This window comes from Typopeltis vanoorti, chromosome 21 (genome assembly GCF_054136105.1).
Source record: "Typopeltis vanoorti isolate ZY-2024b chromosome 21, IOZ_Tvanoo_1.0, whole genome shotgun sequence".
Taxonomy (NCBI): domain Eukaryota; kingdom Metazoa; phylum Arthropoda; class Arachnida; order Uropygi; family Thelyphonidae; genus Typopeltis; species Typopeltis vanoorti.
The window spans coordinates 77586505-77602330 of NC_143569.1; the positions used below are offsets into that span (position 1 = coordinate 77586505).

The 15826-nt window shown below is 34.6% G+C and overlaps 1 protein-coding gene across 1 annotated transcript in view; it reads right to left on the minus strand.

The window, feature by feature from the left end:
- Positions 1–8536: 8536 nt before the first annotated feature.
- Positions 8537–15826, minus strand: part of LOC150095008 (L-xylulose reductase-like) — a 48392-nt gene continuing 41102 nt past the window's right edge. The window contains exons 6-7 of the mRNA XM_090410874.1: positions 14221–14338; positions 8537–8935 (exon numbers count right to left, since the gene is read on the minus strand). Of these exons, the coding sequence (XP_090267000.1) occupies positions 8832–8935; positions 14221–14338 (222 nt within the window). The 3' untranslated portion in view covers positions 8537–8831. The remainder of the gene's footprint in view (positions 8936–14220; positions 14339–15826) is intronic.

The following is a 15826-nucleotide window of genomic DNA, read 5'->3' on the forward strand; positions in this document are numbered from 1 at the left end:
CCAAATAAAAATGGCCACCATAATGAATAGAATGACAGGAAAAATCTGAGATATTTTCTCGCTTTTTTAATAACTAAATAACCCACTTTCATCAAAATTGTACAGCTTTAATTTAATTATTAATTTGATAATTACACATGAATGAACCATACTGATGTTGGAATCAAGGTAACGAAACTCTTATTTAAGTGGGTGTGGTTGTTCAGCTTAATGGTTCCTTCTATTTTTATTTATTTTTTTTTAAGACTTTAGCTGAACTCTTGTTGATCACCAACCCAGTCAGTGCTGCATTTTTACAGAGATTATCCAGATGGTTTTGGATAGCCTGAATATTACACAGTTGATTAGGGCATCATCCAAAATAGACTGCTTGTGTGGGTTTGAATTGTTGATCTTCCATACCCATTTCCTGTGAGTTAGAAAATATATTCAAGAGTAATAATAAAAAGATATAGTGCTAAAGTCTCCCTGAAGAATTCCAGTGGAAATAATAAAGGTCTGTCATCTCTTCATGGACCATTACTCCCACATGGTAGTTCTGCTCTCACTTTAATTATTTTCAAGGGTACACCACGAAAACAAGGAATACTGAACCCTTTAACTATTAATTGAATCAAAAAGCTATGGAGAAATATATGAAGTTTAAGATTAAATGCAGGTTTTTATCTTTTGCTCCTTCCAAAAACAGTGGTTGTGTTTGAAAGGACACAACCACTTTAAGTTGTGTTTGTTAGGAACCTGCTTGATTTTTGAGCAGAAGGGACATTATAAATGGTTCAGTGCACAACAGATTATAGATTTTTAAGTGTGGCAAGCTGTGTTAATTCACTTTAATTTTCTGGGTGTTTAGAGTGCCTTTCTTCAGCATTCATATTAAAAGGGCTTCCCTCCAATGGGATGGAATGTTAGATATAGCTAGAACCATACTGCAGATATTTAGGAATTGTTTCCCAAGTTCCACTCCTCTATATTTAATCCATTATTATCTCCAATTGGGTTTAGTACAGTTTAAAATTGGACACCTAATAGGAAGTTCTTTTTGGATTATTATTTTGGGCAAAATATCTGCAACAACATTCACTGGTGAATTATTCAACATTTTTTTTTTTTTTGTATTCCTTTCATGCTAAAGAGTTGTTTGCTATCTTGTTTTTATCTATCTTTGATTCTAACTCTTTTGGGTTTCCTTTCTAAAAAAAAATCACCTAATGCCTTTTTATTCCCATATAAGGAGTAGGTGAGGCTGTTTTAGCTATCTAACTTTTGGAGACTGAGTGACAGTTCAATTTCCACTGGTAGCCAATCAGAGATAGCTGGCCAAAGGTCACTAATTAAGCAGCATGCAGTGAAGAAACAACTAACAAGTGGCGCCATCTTGTGATACTTAAGCCTATCACAATATTTTTAATATCTGAAAATAGTGCGGGTTCTCCGGTCGATTTTCTTGAGTTTTCTTTCTTTGGTCCATAAAATCAATTTCTGACAGGTAGTCTGGATGTGTTTTTTCCTTATAATTGCAAAAGGTCATTAAGTTATATTAACTTATAAATTAATGTCTTGTTCCTATCATAGAATTTAGGCTAAGTGGCCTGTTCTGGTCTCATGTCATTACTTTCTTGGTCTTTCAATTCTTCTTTTTCCATTTATTTTATATTCACAGGGCCGCTGAGAGAAATTTTTGGGCTGTGACAAGTCTGTGGTCTGGACCCCACTTTTTTAAGTGGGGCCCGGACCACAAGTTTCTCCTTTCATTTTTGATTTCCAGATTTATGATGATACATTTCTGTTGGTAAAATTTTTATTATTAAAAATATAATTTTAATAATTAAAAAATCAAATTAATAAGAATACTTTTTTTTAGCACACGGTCTACACTATACAGTTGCACACTTTACAATCACAAAAGCTTCGTCTATCAAAATACTAACAAGAACGAAGCATTCTGGCAGGAAACATTACTGTGAATGCAATTACTAGCTAGAGCTAGCACAGCCAACTGCAACAACCTTGCACAAATGCCTATTGATGTCATCACCCACTTAACTACAGCGATCTGCGCCAAGAGAATCAGTGTCTTCCGAACACTCGTGGCGAGCTAAAGAGCGCAGCCATCCGTCTAAAACAAAACAGTATCTTTCTCGATATGCCATTATCCTTTGTCATTGTTGTATTACGAGAATTAAAACCATGCATTATAAATATAGTTATGCGACAAGTCGGGGCCCGTGACAAAAATCTCAGATGTCACCCCCTCTCGGTGGCCCTGTATATCCATATAGTATTTTTGGTAGTCAGCTATTGTCTATTTGATTTATATGTCCCAACCATTTTATTTATTTATTATTTTTATTTACTTATATAGCAGTTAATTGGTTTTGTATTTAGGGACTATAAACTTTCTTCATTTGCTTTATGGTCCTACTTGGTAAATCCAGCTGTTTTTCTGAGAAATTTCTGCAGTTTGAATCCACCTTTCATTCTTTTATAACTTAATGTAAATGCACAAAAAAAAAAAAAAAAAAAAAAAAATGTTGAGCAGTTGATCTTATCTGTAATACACTAGCATGCAAATTGGGAAAAGTTCTTGCGTATTTATTGCATATTTGCTAACTACAGGTTTGCTATATCACTGCTGTAGGTGATGGATACTCGCACATCTTTTTTTATTTATCTTTTTATTTTTATTTATAAAATTGTCATTAGTCTGAAAAGATATTTTTGAATACAGAGTAGATTTTTTTAAATTTATAACAGCAGCAGAACATAAGCAATATTATGTTGAGTTTTTCATAAGAGTATAATTTATTAAGTACTCTGGCCATTTTTTCAGATGCATCCTAAATGTATAGGATAGTAGCAGTTTTGCTGTAGTCTTGTGTATTAGGGAAGGGATTTGAGGGGAGGGGGTGGGCATAGAGCATTTTCTGCAGATTGGCTAAAAACATGTGGCAAAGATAAGCAAATTAATAATATCATTGAAACAGAAAACGCTGGCTATGTGTGTTAGTGCTTTTAGTATATCACACTGCTGTGCTGGACAAATATCTTCCAATATGTATAAGCTTTTTGTAAATAGAAAAAAGAAATGACTGATTCCTTTTCCACTGCAAAGTGGATTTTAGGATGTTAGCTATTTAAGGTTTTTTTTTTTTTTCTTTAATGTTGACCGTCCATACATATATGGTCACAAGACCTATAACACTATAGTGATATGTGTGTGGGCAAGTGATTAAGGAGAAAAATGTAGCCTGTTGATATGTTTCTTAGAGAGTGGGAGAATGTACTCAGTGGGAAAAACAGTATGGGGGGAAACTGGTCCAAAAAATAGAGGTGGATGGAATGAAGAAAGCTGATAAAAAGTTAGTTCGGTGTGTTCGAAGCTGGACAGGGTATGGGTGTCGACCAGTGGCTACTCTAGTTCTTCTATGGTTAGAAGAGAGTAGAGGAATGTAGCAGTCAATTCAAAGGAACAATACCCATGAAAGTACTTATAGAAAAGGCCGAGAGCTGAAACAAAGCACTTATGACAAAGTGACTAAAGGGGGGGGGGGGGTCTCTGTGAAGGAAGGGTTGTGTAAAGAGAGGTCTTGAGTGCTCCACCCCAAATGTGGGAACAGTACTCCAAAGCTAGATGGATTTAGAGTGTTAGGAGTTGAGAGTAAAAGAAGCAATGTTTAGAACGAAAAGATGCATCTAATGTGTTTCTACTGTGTGGCCAAATAGCTCATGCACGCACGCGCAAGCACACATATACACACAGCCAAACCACTGGTTTGAGCATGGCTGTGTTGAGTGCTTGATTCTCTAAGTGTTCTACATACAAATTAGTCAAAGTGGGGAAAGGTTTGAACCTGTGGCTGTCTCCTGTAGTTGTTTCTATATTTTTCCTTTTCACATGAAATAACCAGAAATAATACCCTCCCTTCCCTAATATACAAGACTACAACAAAACTATTACTATCCTATACATTCAGGGCACTTTTTTTAAATATAAATCAAAGTAGTAATTGTAAATAATTTTGAACAAAACTACAGTACTTTCTAACTTTACCAGATAGATAACTTTTCCCATGTTTATAATAGCAAGTAGTGAAGCATTATTTCCCACCTTAAATTAATTTAAAAAAATGAGTAGAAAAGATTATGTATTGGCAGTTCATGTTTAGCTTATTTAATATTCAATTCACAAGACAAGAATAATCAGAAAAAAAATTAGTACATATTTAACTTATTTACTAATATTATACCCAGCATCTTCAGAGTAAAACTTCAAAAAGAAATAGTTTGTCACAGTATGTGAATAGTAACAATTAATTAATAGTGGGACCAGCTTAAAAATTGTAATGGACAACACTAGGACTTAAAAGTTCTAATTGGCACCATCTATTGTTGGATAGAGAGAATTAACAAGTACTAATTTGATCTTAAAATGACTGTCTCCCAGATATTTGGGAGACATACTTGTTGAGTATAATAAATTTAGTTTAATCCTTTATCCAAGTGTGAGCAAACAAAGTTTGCGCCTGAAAGTATCTTCAGGACTGGGGTAAGGTGGTACAACACCAGGACAACTCTTTCCAAAGGTGGAGCAAGCTAACATCACTCCTATCTCAGTATCTCCCACAATGCAAAACACATCTCCTTGCAGATATGTATAATGTTATGCATTAAGGGGAGGGCCACTACCCAGACTAGTTTCGACCTTTATTGAGGTCTCTTCAGTGGGAGCCAGGCCCAAGTGGAGATACCAGATAGAAGCATTAGCAAGGTCATCTCTACCTATAGTAGTTGCCAAATGGTGTGCCACCTTTTTAATAAATTACTCTGGATTTAGATTTAGAAAGATGTTGAAAGTTTATTTTTCACTTGGTTAGACTATAATAAATTTAGTTTAATCCTTTATCCAAGTGTAAGCAAACAAAGTTTGCACCTGAAAGTATCTTCAGGACTTTCAACATACTTGAGGATTTGAGAATGTTTTAAAGCTCCCGTTGATTCCAAAAACAGTCACTGCAACTTATAATTTCTGTTCAGTATTTTTGCCTTTTTTTCCCATTTGATTGTGTGTGTGTGTGACCATGTCTTGGATACCCCTTCACACAGAATCAAATAAGAAAAACAAACAATTTAAAATGTATTATGTCTCATTATTCAATGGACACACTGTGAAAAAACAATACCTAATAAAGACAAACATCAACCTCTATTTTAGAATTGGTGACAAGATGGTTTCATTGGTACTTCTCCAGAATGCCAATATCAATTCTATGCAAGTTATAATTTGTTGATCTGATTTTGATTAGCTCATCTTCATAAGTGAGGATAAGTTATCAAAACACAAATGGTAGAACCTATTACTGAGGAGATTTACTTAATGTTCAATCTATTTACAAATAGATGGCTACATTTTGACCTAACAGATTTACAAGTCGATGTTTTTTTTTCCAGCACAAAGAAACACTTACCTGGTTCATAAAATCATCTGTTTTATAGTATCACATATAATAATTAATCATGATTTTTTGTGATCATGATTTATTCAAATTTGTGATTAGAAACAAATAACTTAAATTTCCAAAATAATTTTATTTATCTTTTTACTCTTTTTTGCTAATAAAAATTCTAAATTTGTAAAATGATTCTTTGTGCCCCATCCACCATATTCTCTGGACTTAACACCAATACTTTTTCCTGTTTCCCAAACTTAAAACCATTTTGAAAGAACGTCGTTTCCAAACCATAGAGGAGATTCAGGAACACTCCTTGTATACTGGTCTTCATATAGAATTGTGTCCTCTTCAATTTTCGGGGAGCTGTTATGTGATCATCATATAGGGCATCATTTTTGAGTTTAGTAAAATCGGTTAGATTGAATAAGCCTTCAAATGAATCTGGTTCTTCGTCTTCACTTGAATCCTCATCACTTTCATGAAAGTCCCAATGGTTGCAATACCTAAATTCGATCGACACTGTCATCTAATCTAACGAGCTAAGGCAAAGATCTCTCTTATATTGCATTTTTCAGAGATTATTTAAGATAATTATAATTTTTAAAAGCAAGCATATTTTTTTTAGATGTTATGTGTTTGAATAATTGCACAAACCGATAATAAAAGTAAATTTTATTACATTTTCATGCATTTCTGCATTCGTACATAATGTTCAAATGCAAGTTTGTATCCTCTTTCGCCTGGTTCGTAAAAATGCTTTAAGCTTCATCTACAAAACATATACAATTTTACAGTGCATTGTAAAATCCCTAAGTGTTTTTTGGTAGCTTCTTTTATGAAATCTTCTTTGCTTTGTCCCATTCTTCTAAGAGAGAAAGAGGCAGTACTTGAGGCCGAATTTAGTCAAGTCAGATGATGCAGGAAAACAACCATCTTTAGGATTAGCTACATTAGAAATATAACCTTCTCTATGCATTTCATAATAGTCTTCGGTATCAACATAGTAAAAATCCCTGTAAAGCTCCGGATAAATGTTTCAAGTAGCATAAGTATGATGGTAGACTTTTTTTTTTCATTATCCACTATAAGTGAAAGAAAGCAATGATATTGAAGTACAAATATAGAATCTTTGCACAGGAATCTGATTATCGTTCCGTTGTTTAGTTCATAATACACAGAATAGTTTTTAACTGACACCATTCGAAAGCTCGAATAGAATTTCGTTTCCTGTAAAAATGTCATCAACGGTTTAAAACGTAGGTGGTTTGCACACTGAATCCGGTAATTTCTAATGGACAATTAATTGATAACATTAACTGTTCAGGAATTATTTTTTTAACGTCTTGAAGCACATCCAATACCGATGCCATTTCCAATTTTGGTATATCATCATCAGAATTGAATACAAAACCCAAATCATCATCTTCCGTGATGAAAAATTTTGCTTTGTCTATTGGCCACCAAAACCTTTCAGCATATTTAGGTGTGTTTTGGGGAAAGAATCCTTCCTCTGAGAGAAACACGTGATTTTGTGGAGTTTTAATATCATCTTCGTATAATGCATCGTTTTTGAGATTTGCACAATCAGTTAGAACATATGTGTCGTCGTCATCATCATCTTCGTCATTGCTGACAACGTCCCAAGGGTTGGCATACTCGCTTCTGTTACAACTGATTACCACAGCAAACATTGTTGGACTGATTTCTTCGGCAAGAGTCTTCTCATTTATAGAAGCAGATTCTGTTTGAGGGATCATGTGATCTTCAAAGCAACGCTTGTCTACAGAAGGGCTAGGCCAAAACTTTCTTTAGGCAATAAAATTTTTTGCAAAAATGTTCCAATTTTAGTATACCATCTTTAACATTGAGCTTATGGTCATGAACAAACTCTTTAGATCGAATTGAAACGTAAGCGATTGTTGAAATCTTCGTAAGCTAGTTGGTAACCTCTCATTCCTGGTTTATAAAAATGCTTCAAAACTCATCTACAGAAGACATACAATTTTGTAGTGCAGTATAAAATTCCTATGTGTTTTTTTTGGAGCTTCTTTGTGATCTTTTATGAGAAAAAGAGGAAGCAACTCGATTCCGATTTTCGTTAAGTCTGCTGATGTTACAAATAAATATTGACTACATACAATATAATTTTCTCTATAGCTGTTATAATAGTCTTTGCAATTTACAAAATAAAATTTTCTACAAACACATGCATAATTCTTTTCAGTGGCATAAGTGCGACGGTATATTATTTGTCTTTCATTATCCCATACGATAGAATGAAAAAAATGATGTTTCAGCACCAATTGAGATTCGTTGCAAAAGAAGTTTACTATAGTTCGGTTATTAAGCTCGTAATACACAGATTTCTTTGCAACTGACACTATTCGAAAGCTCGAATAAAATTTCGTTTGATGTAAGAATGTCAATAACTGTTCAAACTGTAAGTTGTTGAAATGAATTTCTATGACGTGTTGTGAACAAGTTCTTTTCAAAAATGCTGATTGAATGCTGAGTCCAGTAATTTCGAACGGGCATTGAATCTTGTAAAATAACGTCATCAAATCTTTAGGTATTATTTCTTCCATAACTCATAGCACTTCGGACACTGATGCCATTTCAAATTACTCTGGATATATTTTCTGGACATCGAGGATATCGCCTAAAGCTTTTTCGTCAAAGTGGCAAACCCATTTATAATAAGCCATGGAATACTGGTTTATTAACCACCAAATGAAAGAAGCATTTTTGTGTGTTTTGTGAGGGAAACAATCCATTGTTTCCCAGAAACGCGATTTTTTGGAGCTGTTATGTCATCTTCGTATAGCAATTTATTGGTTAAATCTTCGTTGCTGTTTTCTCTCTCCATGGTGGAACTGACTCTTGATTTCAGCAGCCGACTTTTATACTATCAGTTTTGGAAAAAAATATTTTCGTTTAATGTTTAAGGTATAAGGTAATCTAACACCAAGGTATTCACAATAACACAAAAAATAAAATTCAGATCATAATTTGATGTTTCTGTTTTGATATAATTCTTAGGCAGTAATTATCTTGTCCTATCTTCAAATCATTTGAAGAAATGCATCATAGTTTATAACAAAACTTTACTGAAGTTTTTAAAAATATGTGATGCTATGGAGTACATAAACTGTCAAAATAACAAAAAAAAAAAAGTTTGAAGATATATTATAATAATATCTTTTAACATCAAAAATAACCAGTATAAAACAAAATAGCTTATAAAAAATTAGAAACTATAGTTATGAGCATATCAATTATATGCACTGCATATAATTAAATGAATGCAAGAGATGATATCATCTGCATCTGGTAAGATCAAAATCTTGAACCAAGCATCTTCTGGAAGGCAAACTTTCCTCCTCAGCTGGCTAAGAATCCACCATCAACTGGCAAAATAACACCGCTCACCATTTCTGCTTTGTCACTCAGTAAGAAAAGGACTGCATCAACTACATGTCTTGGTTCTACATATATAAAAAATCAAAGATTAAAAAAAAAAAAATAAAGATTATATAATATAATATTAATACACTATGAAGACCAAGTATTTAAATTTATTATAGCTTTTTTTAAATCACTTAAACTCATCTATCAACAGAGCCAGATTAGGGAATTTTCTACAGTAAACAATGTACAGAACACATCCAAAAACAATATCATACTAACACTACATGAGATGTGAAGACATGATTATAAAGTAATGAGTCAAATTAATAAATAATAAATATTAAATAAAACAAACTATACACAATGATGTTGAAATACAGTATCTCTTGTTCAACTCTTCTAGCTAACCTGACTTCAAAGAATTTTATTTATAGAGTATTCACTTTATTTTGAATGTTGTCAATGCTGTTAATTTTGTTAATTGTTAACAAAAAGTGATTCAGGACCATATCTACTCTATAATATAAAATGATAAGCTTTTTATGAAACGTTTTTATGTCATTTTTGTCAAGTTATTTGAAACATTTTGAAACTCAGGGGCTACCCTGAGTGTTGATCCTTCAAAATTAAAGTCATCAAAATTCAAGGAGAACCAACCTACCAGTCCGGGACTCAGGGAGTTGGGTAGCATAGGCGCCGGGGTGGGGGGAACCCCTTTCGAGTCTTCAAAATTCGAGTCGTCAGAATTCAAGGAGAATCGGCCTACTAGTCAGGAACTGGGGATTGGGCGCATAGGTGGAGCCCCCCTTTTGAAGACTCCACACTCAGGGGATACCCTGCGTGTCAAGTCTTCAAAATTTGGTCATCAGAATTCAAGGAGAACCAGCTTATCAGTACGGAACTCGGGGGTGGGTGCCACAGGCACCAGGGGGCCCTGCAGAAATTTAAGAATATGAAAAAGTACTTTTTCATTCATTCATTCACCCACTGTTTTTTTTTTTCATTGCTATCTCTTTCTATGTATGTCAATTAATGATGTTTTATCTTTACATTTTGCTAATTCATATAATATAGCAAAGGTTACTTGCTAGCTTCTTACTTACTATAATTCTGACTAAAAATAAAATGAGAGATTCCTAGTTCAGCTACTAGTATTAATTGCGAAGATGGGGGTTTGAATCTTATCTAGGATACAAAAAACTTTAACAAAGGCTTTTCAAATAAAAGGTTTTTCTTGTAATCTCATATTTTGCCCTCAGAGCAAAGAGAGCATTGACTCCCTACTACTGTGGTTTAATTAGGTGACTAAAAATAAGGCAAATTACTTATCTATGACAAGTCACTGAGCCTAATTAAGGGAAAGATCAGATGAGCTGAAATAAATAAAACATTAATATAGAGTATGTAACCAGGTTATTAGAGATACCCACCAAACAGCAAGTTAGTTTTACAAGCCTTCAAAAGAACAGTCTCAACATGCAAGAGCAGCTTTGTCATGAGGTTTCAGAAATTCCAAAATAATCCTACCCCAGGAAGATATGAATTCCTTTCATTTTTTCAGATTTGCTGGAAGTAGGTTCCCTGTACCAAGCATCTTGTTTCAAGACAAACACAAACACAAAGATGTTCAATGGAATTGACATCTAGTGACTGGGAGAGGGAAAGCAATCCGTTTAAAGTTGTCATCTCAAATGCCCTCTGATGTATTATGTTGAAAAAGTGGTCATCACATGCAATAGAGATGGTCAACCCTTGTTCTAATGGTATGAATCTAACAAATGTCAGGAATACTATGAAAGCCTTGCTTGCACTGTTGACTAAGCATGATGAATCAATGGATTCATGAGGATTTTGGATTTGATCATCTCATCAGAGGTGTTATTGTAAATGAGATGTCAAATCACCCTCGAGTTGGTGAGGGTGACCATGAAGTGATTAACTGGGTGGTTGCCAGCAGTGTGAGAACTACTGTGAGGAAAGGGTACATGTGGAAGTACAAGGCTGGTTGGTTATGAGGAGCTCAGGAGACAGCTTGGAGGTGTAGCATGGAATGAGGAGTTGGATGGAAAGGAGATCAATGCAGCTTGGGTGATATTCAAGAACTATCTAGTAGAAGCAATGTCTAAATCTATTCCAAGGGCAGAAAGTTAAACAAAGTAGGTGTGCATGAAATGGATGAATGATGAGATTAAGAAGGTGAGATTAAGTACAGAGAAAGAAGGCATTATGGAGGCAACATAAGATAAGTGGTAATAATTCATGTACAAAGAAGAGGGGAGGGCGACTCAGTTGGTAAGAGTAACGAAGGTGCAGCATGAGTAGCAGTTGGCTAATGAAGCAAAAAAAAAAAAAGATTATGGTAAAATGACACTGATTGGAGAAAATGGGACAACTGTTGCAGAGGATATAGTTGAGATATTTAATGAGTACTTTTTATTAATCTACTTGCTTATTACAATAAGGTGGCAGGCAGCCTGCATTGGACAAGGAGATGAAAACAGTGGTAAACTTAGATTTTGCAAAGGCTTTTGATAGATTACGACATAAGTTGATAGTCAAACTGGAGCAGATGGGGTTGAATAGTAAACTAATGCATTGGATTGGAGATTGACTATCTGACAAGTATCAGCAGGTTGTCAATGCAGGAGTAATATTCTGGAAGAGGAAAGTCACTAGTGGTACATCTCAAGGGTTTGGTTTAAGGCCGTTGCTGTTTAACTTGCATATTAATGATATTATGAAAAATCTGAATGGGGATATTCAGTTGTTTGCAGATGATACAAATTTACGATGAACTATTTTGCGATGCAGAGTAGAACAGATGTTGTGGCCTTACAAGAAGACTTGAATAGACTGAGCAAATGGACACAGAAGTGAGGATACCAGTTCAATGTTGCAAAATGTAAGGTTTTAAAACATAGAAAACAAAATGGGATGTAGAATTTACACTTGGTGGGGATATAGTGTTAGAAGTGGAGGAATTAAAAGATCGATGGTGGATAAGGATCTAAAATTTAGAAGACATCGTCAAAATTGTAAAGACAACACAACAAATTCTGGCAATGATGTGGAGGACACTGACTTGTAGAAGTAAGGTGACTCTGTACCACAGTATAAGGCCTTAATTAGGTCACATATGAACTACTGTGCTCAGATTTGGTCAACTAGTTTACAAAAGGATGAAGAGATATTGGAATTGTTCCAGTGGCAATTGACTAAGACTTTTCTGGTCTTTGGAATGTTGACTATTAAGAAAGGTTGAGAAGATGCAATTTGCAGAATCCAGTGGATAACAGGAAGAGGGGTGATATAACAGACATGTAAGGAGTTGTTATAGGTTTAACGTTAAATATGTTTTTCATAAAATTGTAGGGTATGGGGAGAACAAGAGGTAATCCATGGAAGTTGTATAAGAAGGGAGTGAGAAGCAGGATTTTGGCATGGAGAGTTGTGAATGACATGAATGCACTGCCTGAGAGAATATGAATGTATTTGAGGCACAGTATGATGAGCTGTGTGTATGACAAAGGGACCTCCAACAATGAATCTAACTTCATTGGATCTTGGGATGATGATGATTGAGATGAAAAGTTTTGTACCAGATTAAACCAGAAGAGATTTTCATAGAATAGAAAAGCTAAGGCAAAAGAATAGTATGTTGTTTCTAGAAGGTGTATAAGGATGGTATGATCAAAATAATGAGTAGGTTTTTACTCGTAGAATGGTGGGAAAGTGTTGCCCAAAAATGCAATGAGTGCAGAAACCAGATTGAAGAATGAAGCCCTTCCATAATGAATATTTTTCTGATTTCATGGATGTCTCAGAAAGATGATGATAATAAATGCATTTTTCTTCAATTACTATCAAAATTTCAAAGACAATTCCAATTAACATTTTTGAAGTAAAACATAACTTCAAAGCCATAATTTTGTAATGGAATCTGAGACTGTATGTGTATATACACTCACACACACACAGGATTTTTGTTAGTGTGTGTGTGTGGTCTGAAAAGTTCTCATCCTCAACCATAAATGGCAACACTATAGGCAAGATTTTTTTTTTTCTAAGTTGGTACATCTGTCATAAGCATCAATGTGAAATTGCAAGTCATTCTATCAAGCAGTTTCTTATACAGCTGTTGGAAGCCAAAGTGTTGTCTGTGTCCCTTGAAACGGATAAAATTGAGTATCATGCAGTTCTAAAATTCTTTGTAAAAGAAGGTTTAACGCCAAAAGAAATTCATTTGAAGTTCATAAAAGTTTATAGGCACTCTTCTGCTTCATTTTCAACAATTAAGAAATGGGCTGCCAAGTTTAAATGTAGTTATACCAGGCCTTGAAGATGATCCACGTGAAGGACGTCCAAAAAAGTGTAACAATACCAGAAATCATTGATCAAGTGCATGATATGGTATGGGATGACTGGCGACTCAAAGTGCGTGAAATTGCTGAGACTATAGGCATTTCAAAAGAACGTGTAGGATACATTTTGCATGAAGAATTGCAAATGAAAAAGCTTTGCGCAAGATGGGTGCTGCGCAAATCAAAAATGCACTCGGATGAAAATCTCTGAAAATCTTGGAGTGTTTTAACAAGAATAAAACTGATTTTGTGTGTCAATTTATTATTATGGATGAGACTTGGATTCACCAGTACACACCAGAATCAAACAGCAGTCAAAACAGTGGACAGAAGCCGGTTGTTCAGCACCAAAGAAGACAAGGTCATGGCATTGGTGTTTTAGGATGCTAAAGGCATTTTGTTTATTAACTATCTTGTAAAGGATAAAAGAATAACTGGGGAATATTATTCCAATCTTTTAACCAGACTAAATGAAAAAATTTGTGAGAAAAGACTCTGTTTGCAGAAGGAAAAAAGTCATCTTTCATCAGGACAATGCAACTGCCCATAAAGGTGTTTTGGCAATGGGAAAATGAAGGGATCTGTACTATGAATTGTTAGAACATTCACCCTATTCCCTTTGGCTCCCTCTGACTTCTATCTCTTCCCAAAACTAAAAATCTTCTTCACTGGTCAGCGTTTTTCTTCAAATCAAGAGGCAATTGCAGCTGTGGAGGGGTATTTTGCAGATCTTATTGAGAACCACTACAAGGACGGGATAATGGAGCTGGAGCATTGCTGGAATAAATGTATCAGTCTTAAGGGAGATTATGTTGAAAAATAAAAATAATTTTGAAATTATAAATTCATTTTTTCATTGTTAGGCAGAGAACTTTTCAGACCACTCTCATATATAGCCTCAGATATATATAGATATATATATAAACACACACACACACACACACACACACACACACACACACACACACACACATAAATTTAAAATGATGATGCAAACTTACCACAAAATTGTCCAAGCGGGATTCTACTTTTCATTGCTGCTTGCTTTACAGGATCACTCCATCCAACTTCAAACATATCTGTCATCACTACAGTTGGGTTCACAGAATTTACACGAATCTGCATCAAAAAGGGTATAAAAAAATTTGGATACTGTTGTTTTATAAAGTATAGCAGGGTTATTCTAGATATTGGCAATTTTTGTATTTTTAGGTCATTTTTTTAAATCACAACTTTGGGCTGAAGGTTGGCCTATGACAGGGGTGTTCAACCCGTCGAACGTGGAGCGATTTTTGGTTGATCTCTTGTGTATTCCTCCTTACTTACAATAATTAAAACTGAAAACATAATATTTTATTTATAATTATTTTGTATTATTTTTAATTCGCTTTAAGTGTATTGCTATTGTTTATTTATTTTTCATTAAATTGTCAAATCAGTAATTTTATTATAAGTCCGGGTAAATGAATTAATTTGGATCAGTGGAAGTCAAACAGCGAGCTGAGTGAATACGATTATAAGCAAAGTGTAAAAACTCGATTGTAGCTTAAATACTAAATATTCCAAAGTACATTACATCGATTCTTAACTTAGGTTAAGTCCCATGTGAATATTGTAAAAAACTAAACTTTGTTTGTCTCGGTATAGTTTGTATTAGATGTTTTTGTAAATAACTCTTTTGACGCTAACGGTATATACTGCTTTAATAAGAATATGTTAGTGTTAAAAATAAAGGCAATGTTTTTGTCGCTGAAGCTGTACATGGCGGCATTAGAAAGACTGTTATTGAAACTTGTATTTCAAGCCTGTATGAAAAAGGCTTGCAGGCTCTAGGTGTAAACATCTCCGAAGTCAGTCAGAAAGAGTTCTAACAACTTTCCGATGGCCAACAACTTACAATCAAAAGAAAGCGGAGGAGAACAAAAGGCATGCCAAACTTGAAACTTAAGATGAAAGACTCATACCGATTCTTTGGGGGTTGCCAAACTTCATGCGAGGTCTCAGAGGAGGCCTAATAAAAAAGGACTGAAGCAAACAGAAGGGGTCCCAGTTCCAGAATTGCTCTCAGAGAGGAGGTCGCCCGGATCCACGTTGCTTGAGAGAGGAGTTTCCCACTTCCAGAAAGGAGCTTCTCAGTTCGAGACATCGCTAGAGAGAGACTACTTCTAGGCTGCAGACAAGGTTTCAAATTGCCGAAAGGAAGAGTTCCAATTGCCGGAGAAAAGTTTCCAGGCCAGGTTAATGTCAGACATTCACCCATATTTATTAACATTTTTTGTTGCGTTTTCATTATGAATCAAATAACTTCACTGATATTGCTCAGTTAATGGTATTTATTCGCATGGTATTTCAAGATTATTCAAGTAAAGAAGAACTTTTGAAAATTATACATTATTGGGAAGGACTAGGGAAGAAGACATTTTTTTGGCATTTGATGAATTTGTGAAACAACACAAACTTCCACTTTTTAAACTTGTGTCTATTACTACTGATGGTGCTCCTGCAATGATAGGTAATAAATCAGGCTTCATTTCATTATGTAAAAACTATGACAAATATCCAGATTTTTAACATACCACTGTATTATTCACTGACAAGTACTGTGTA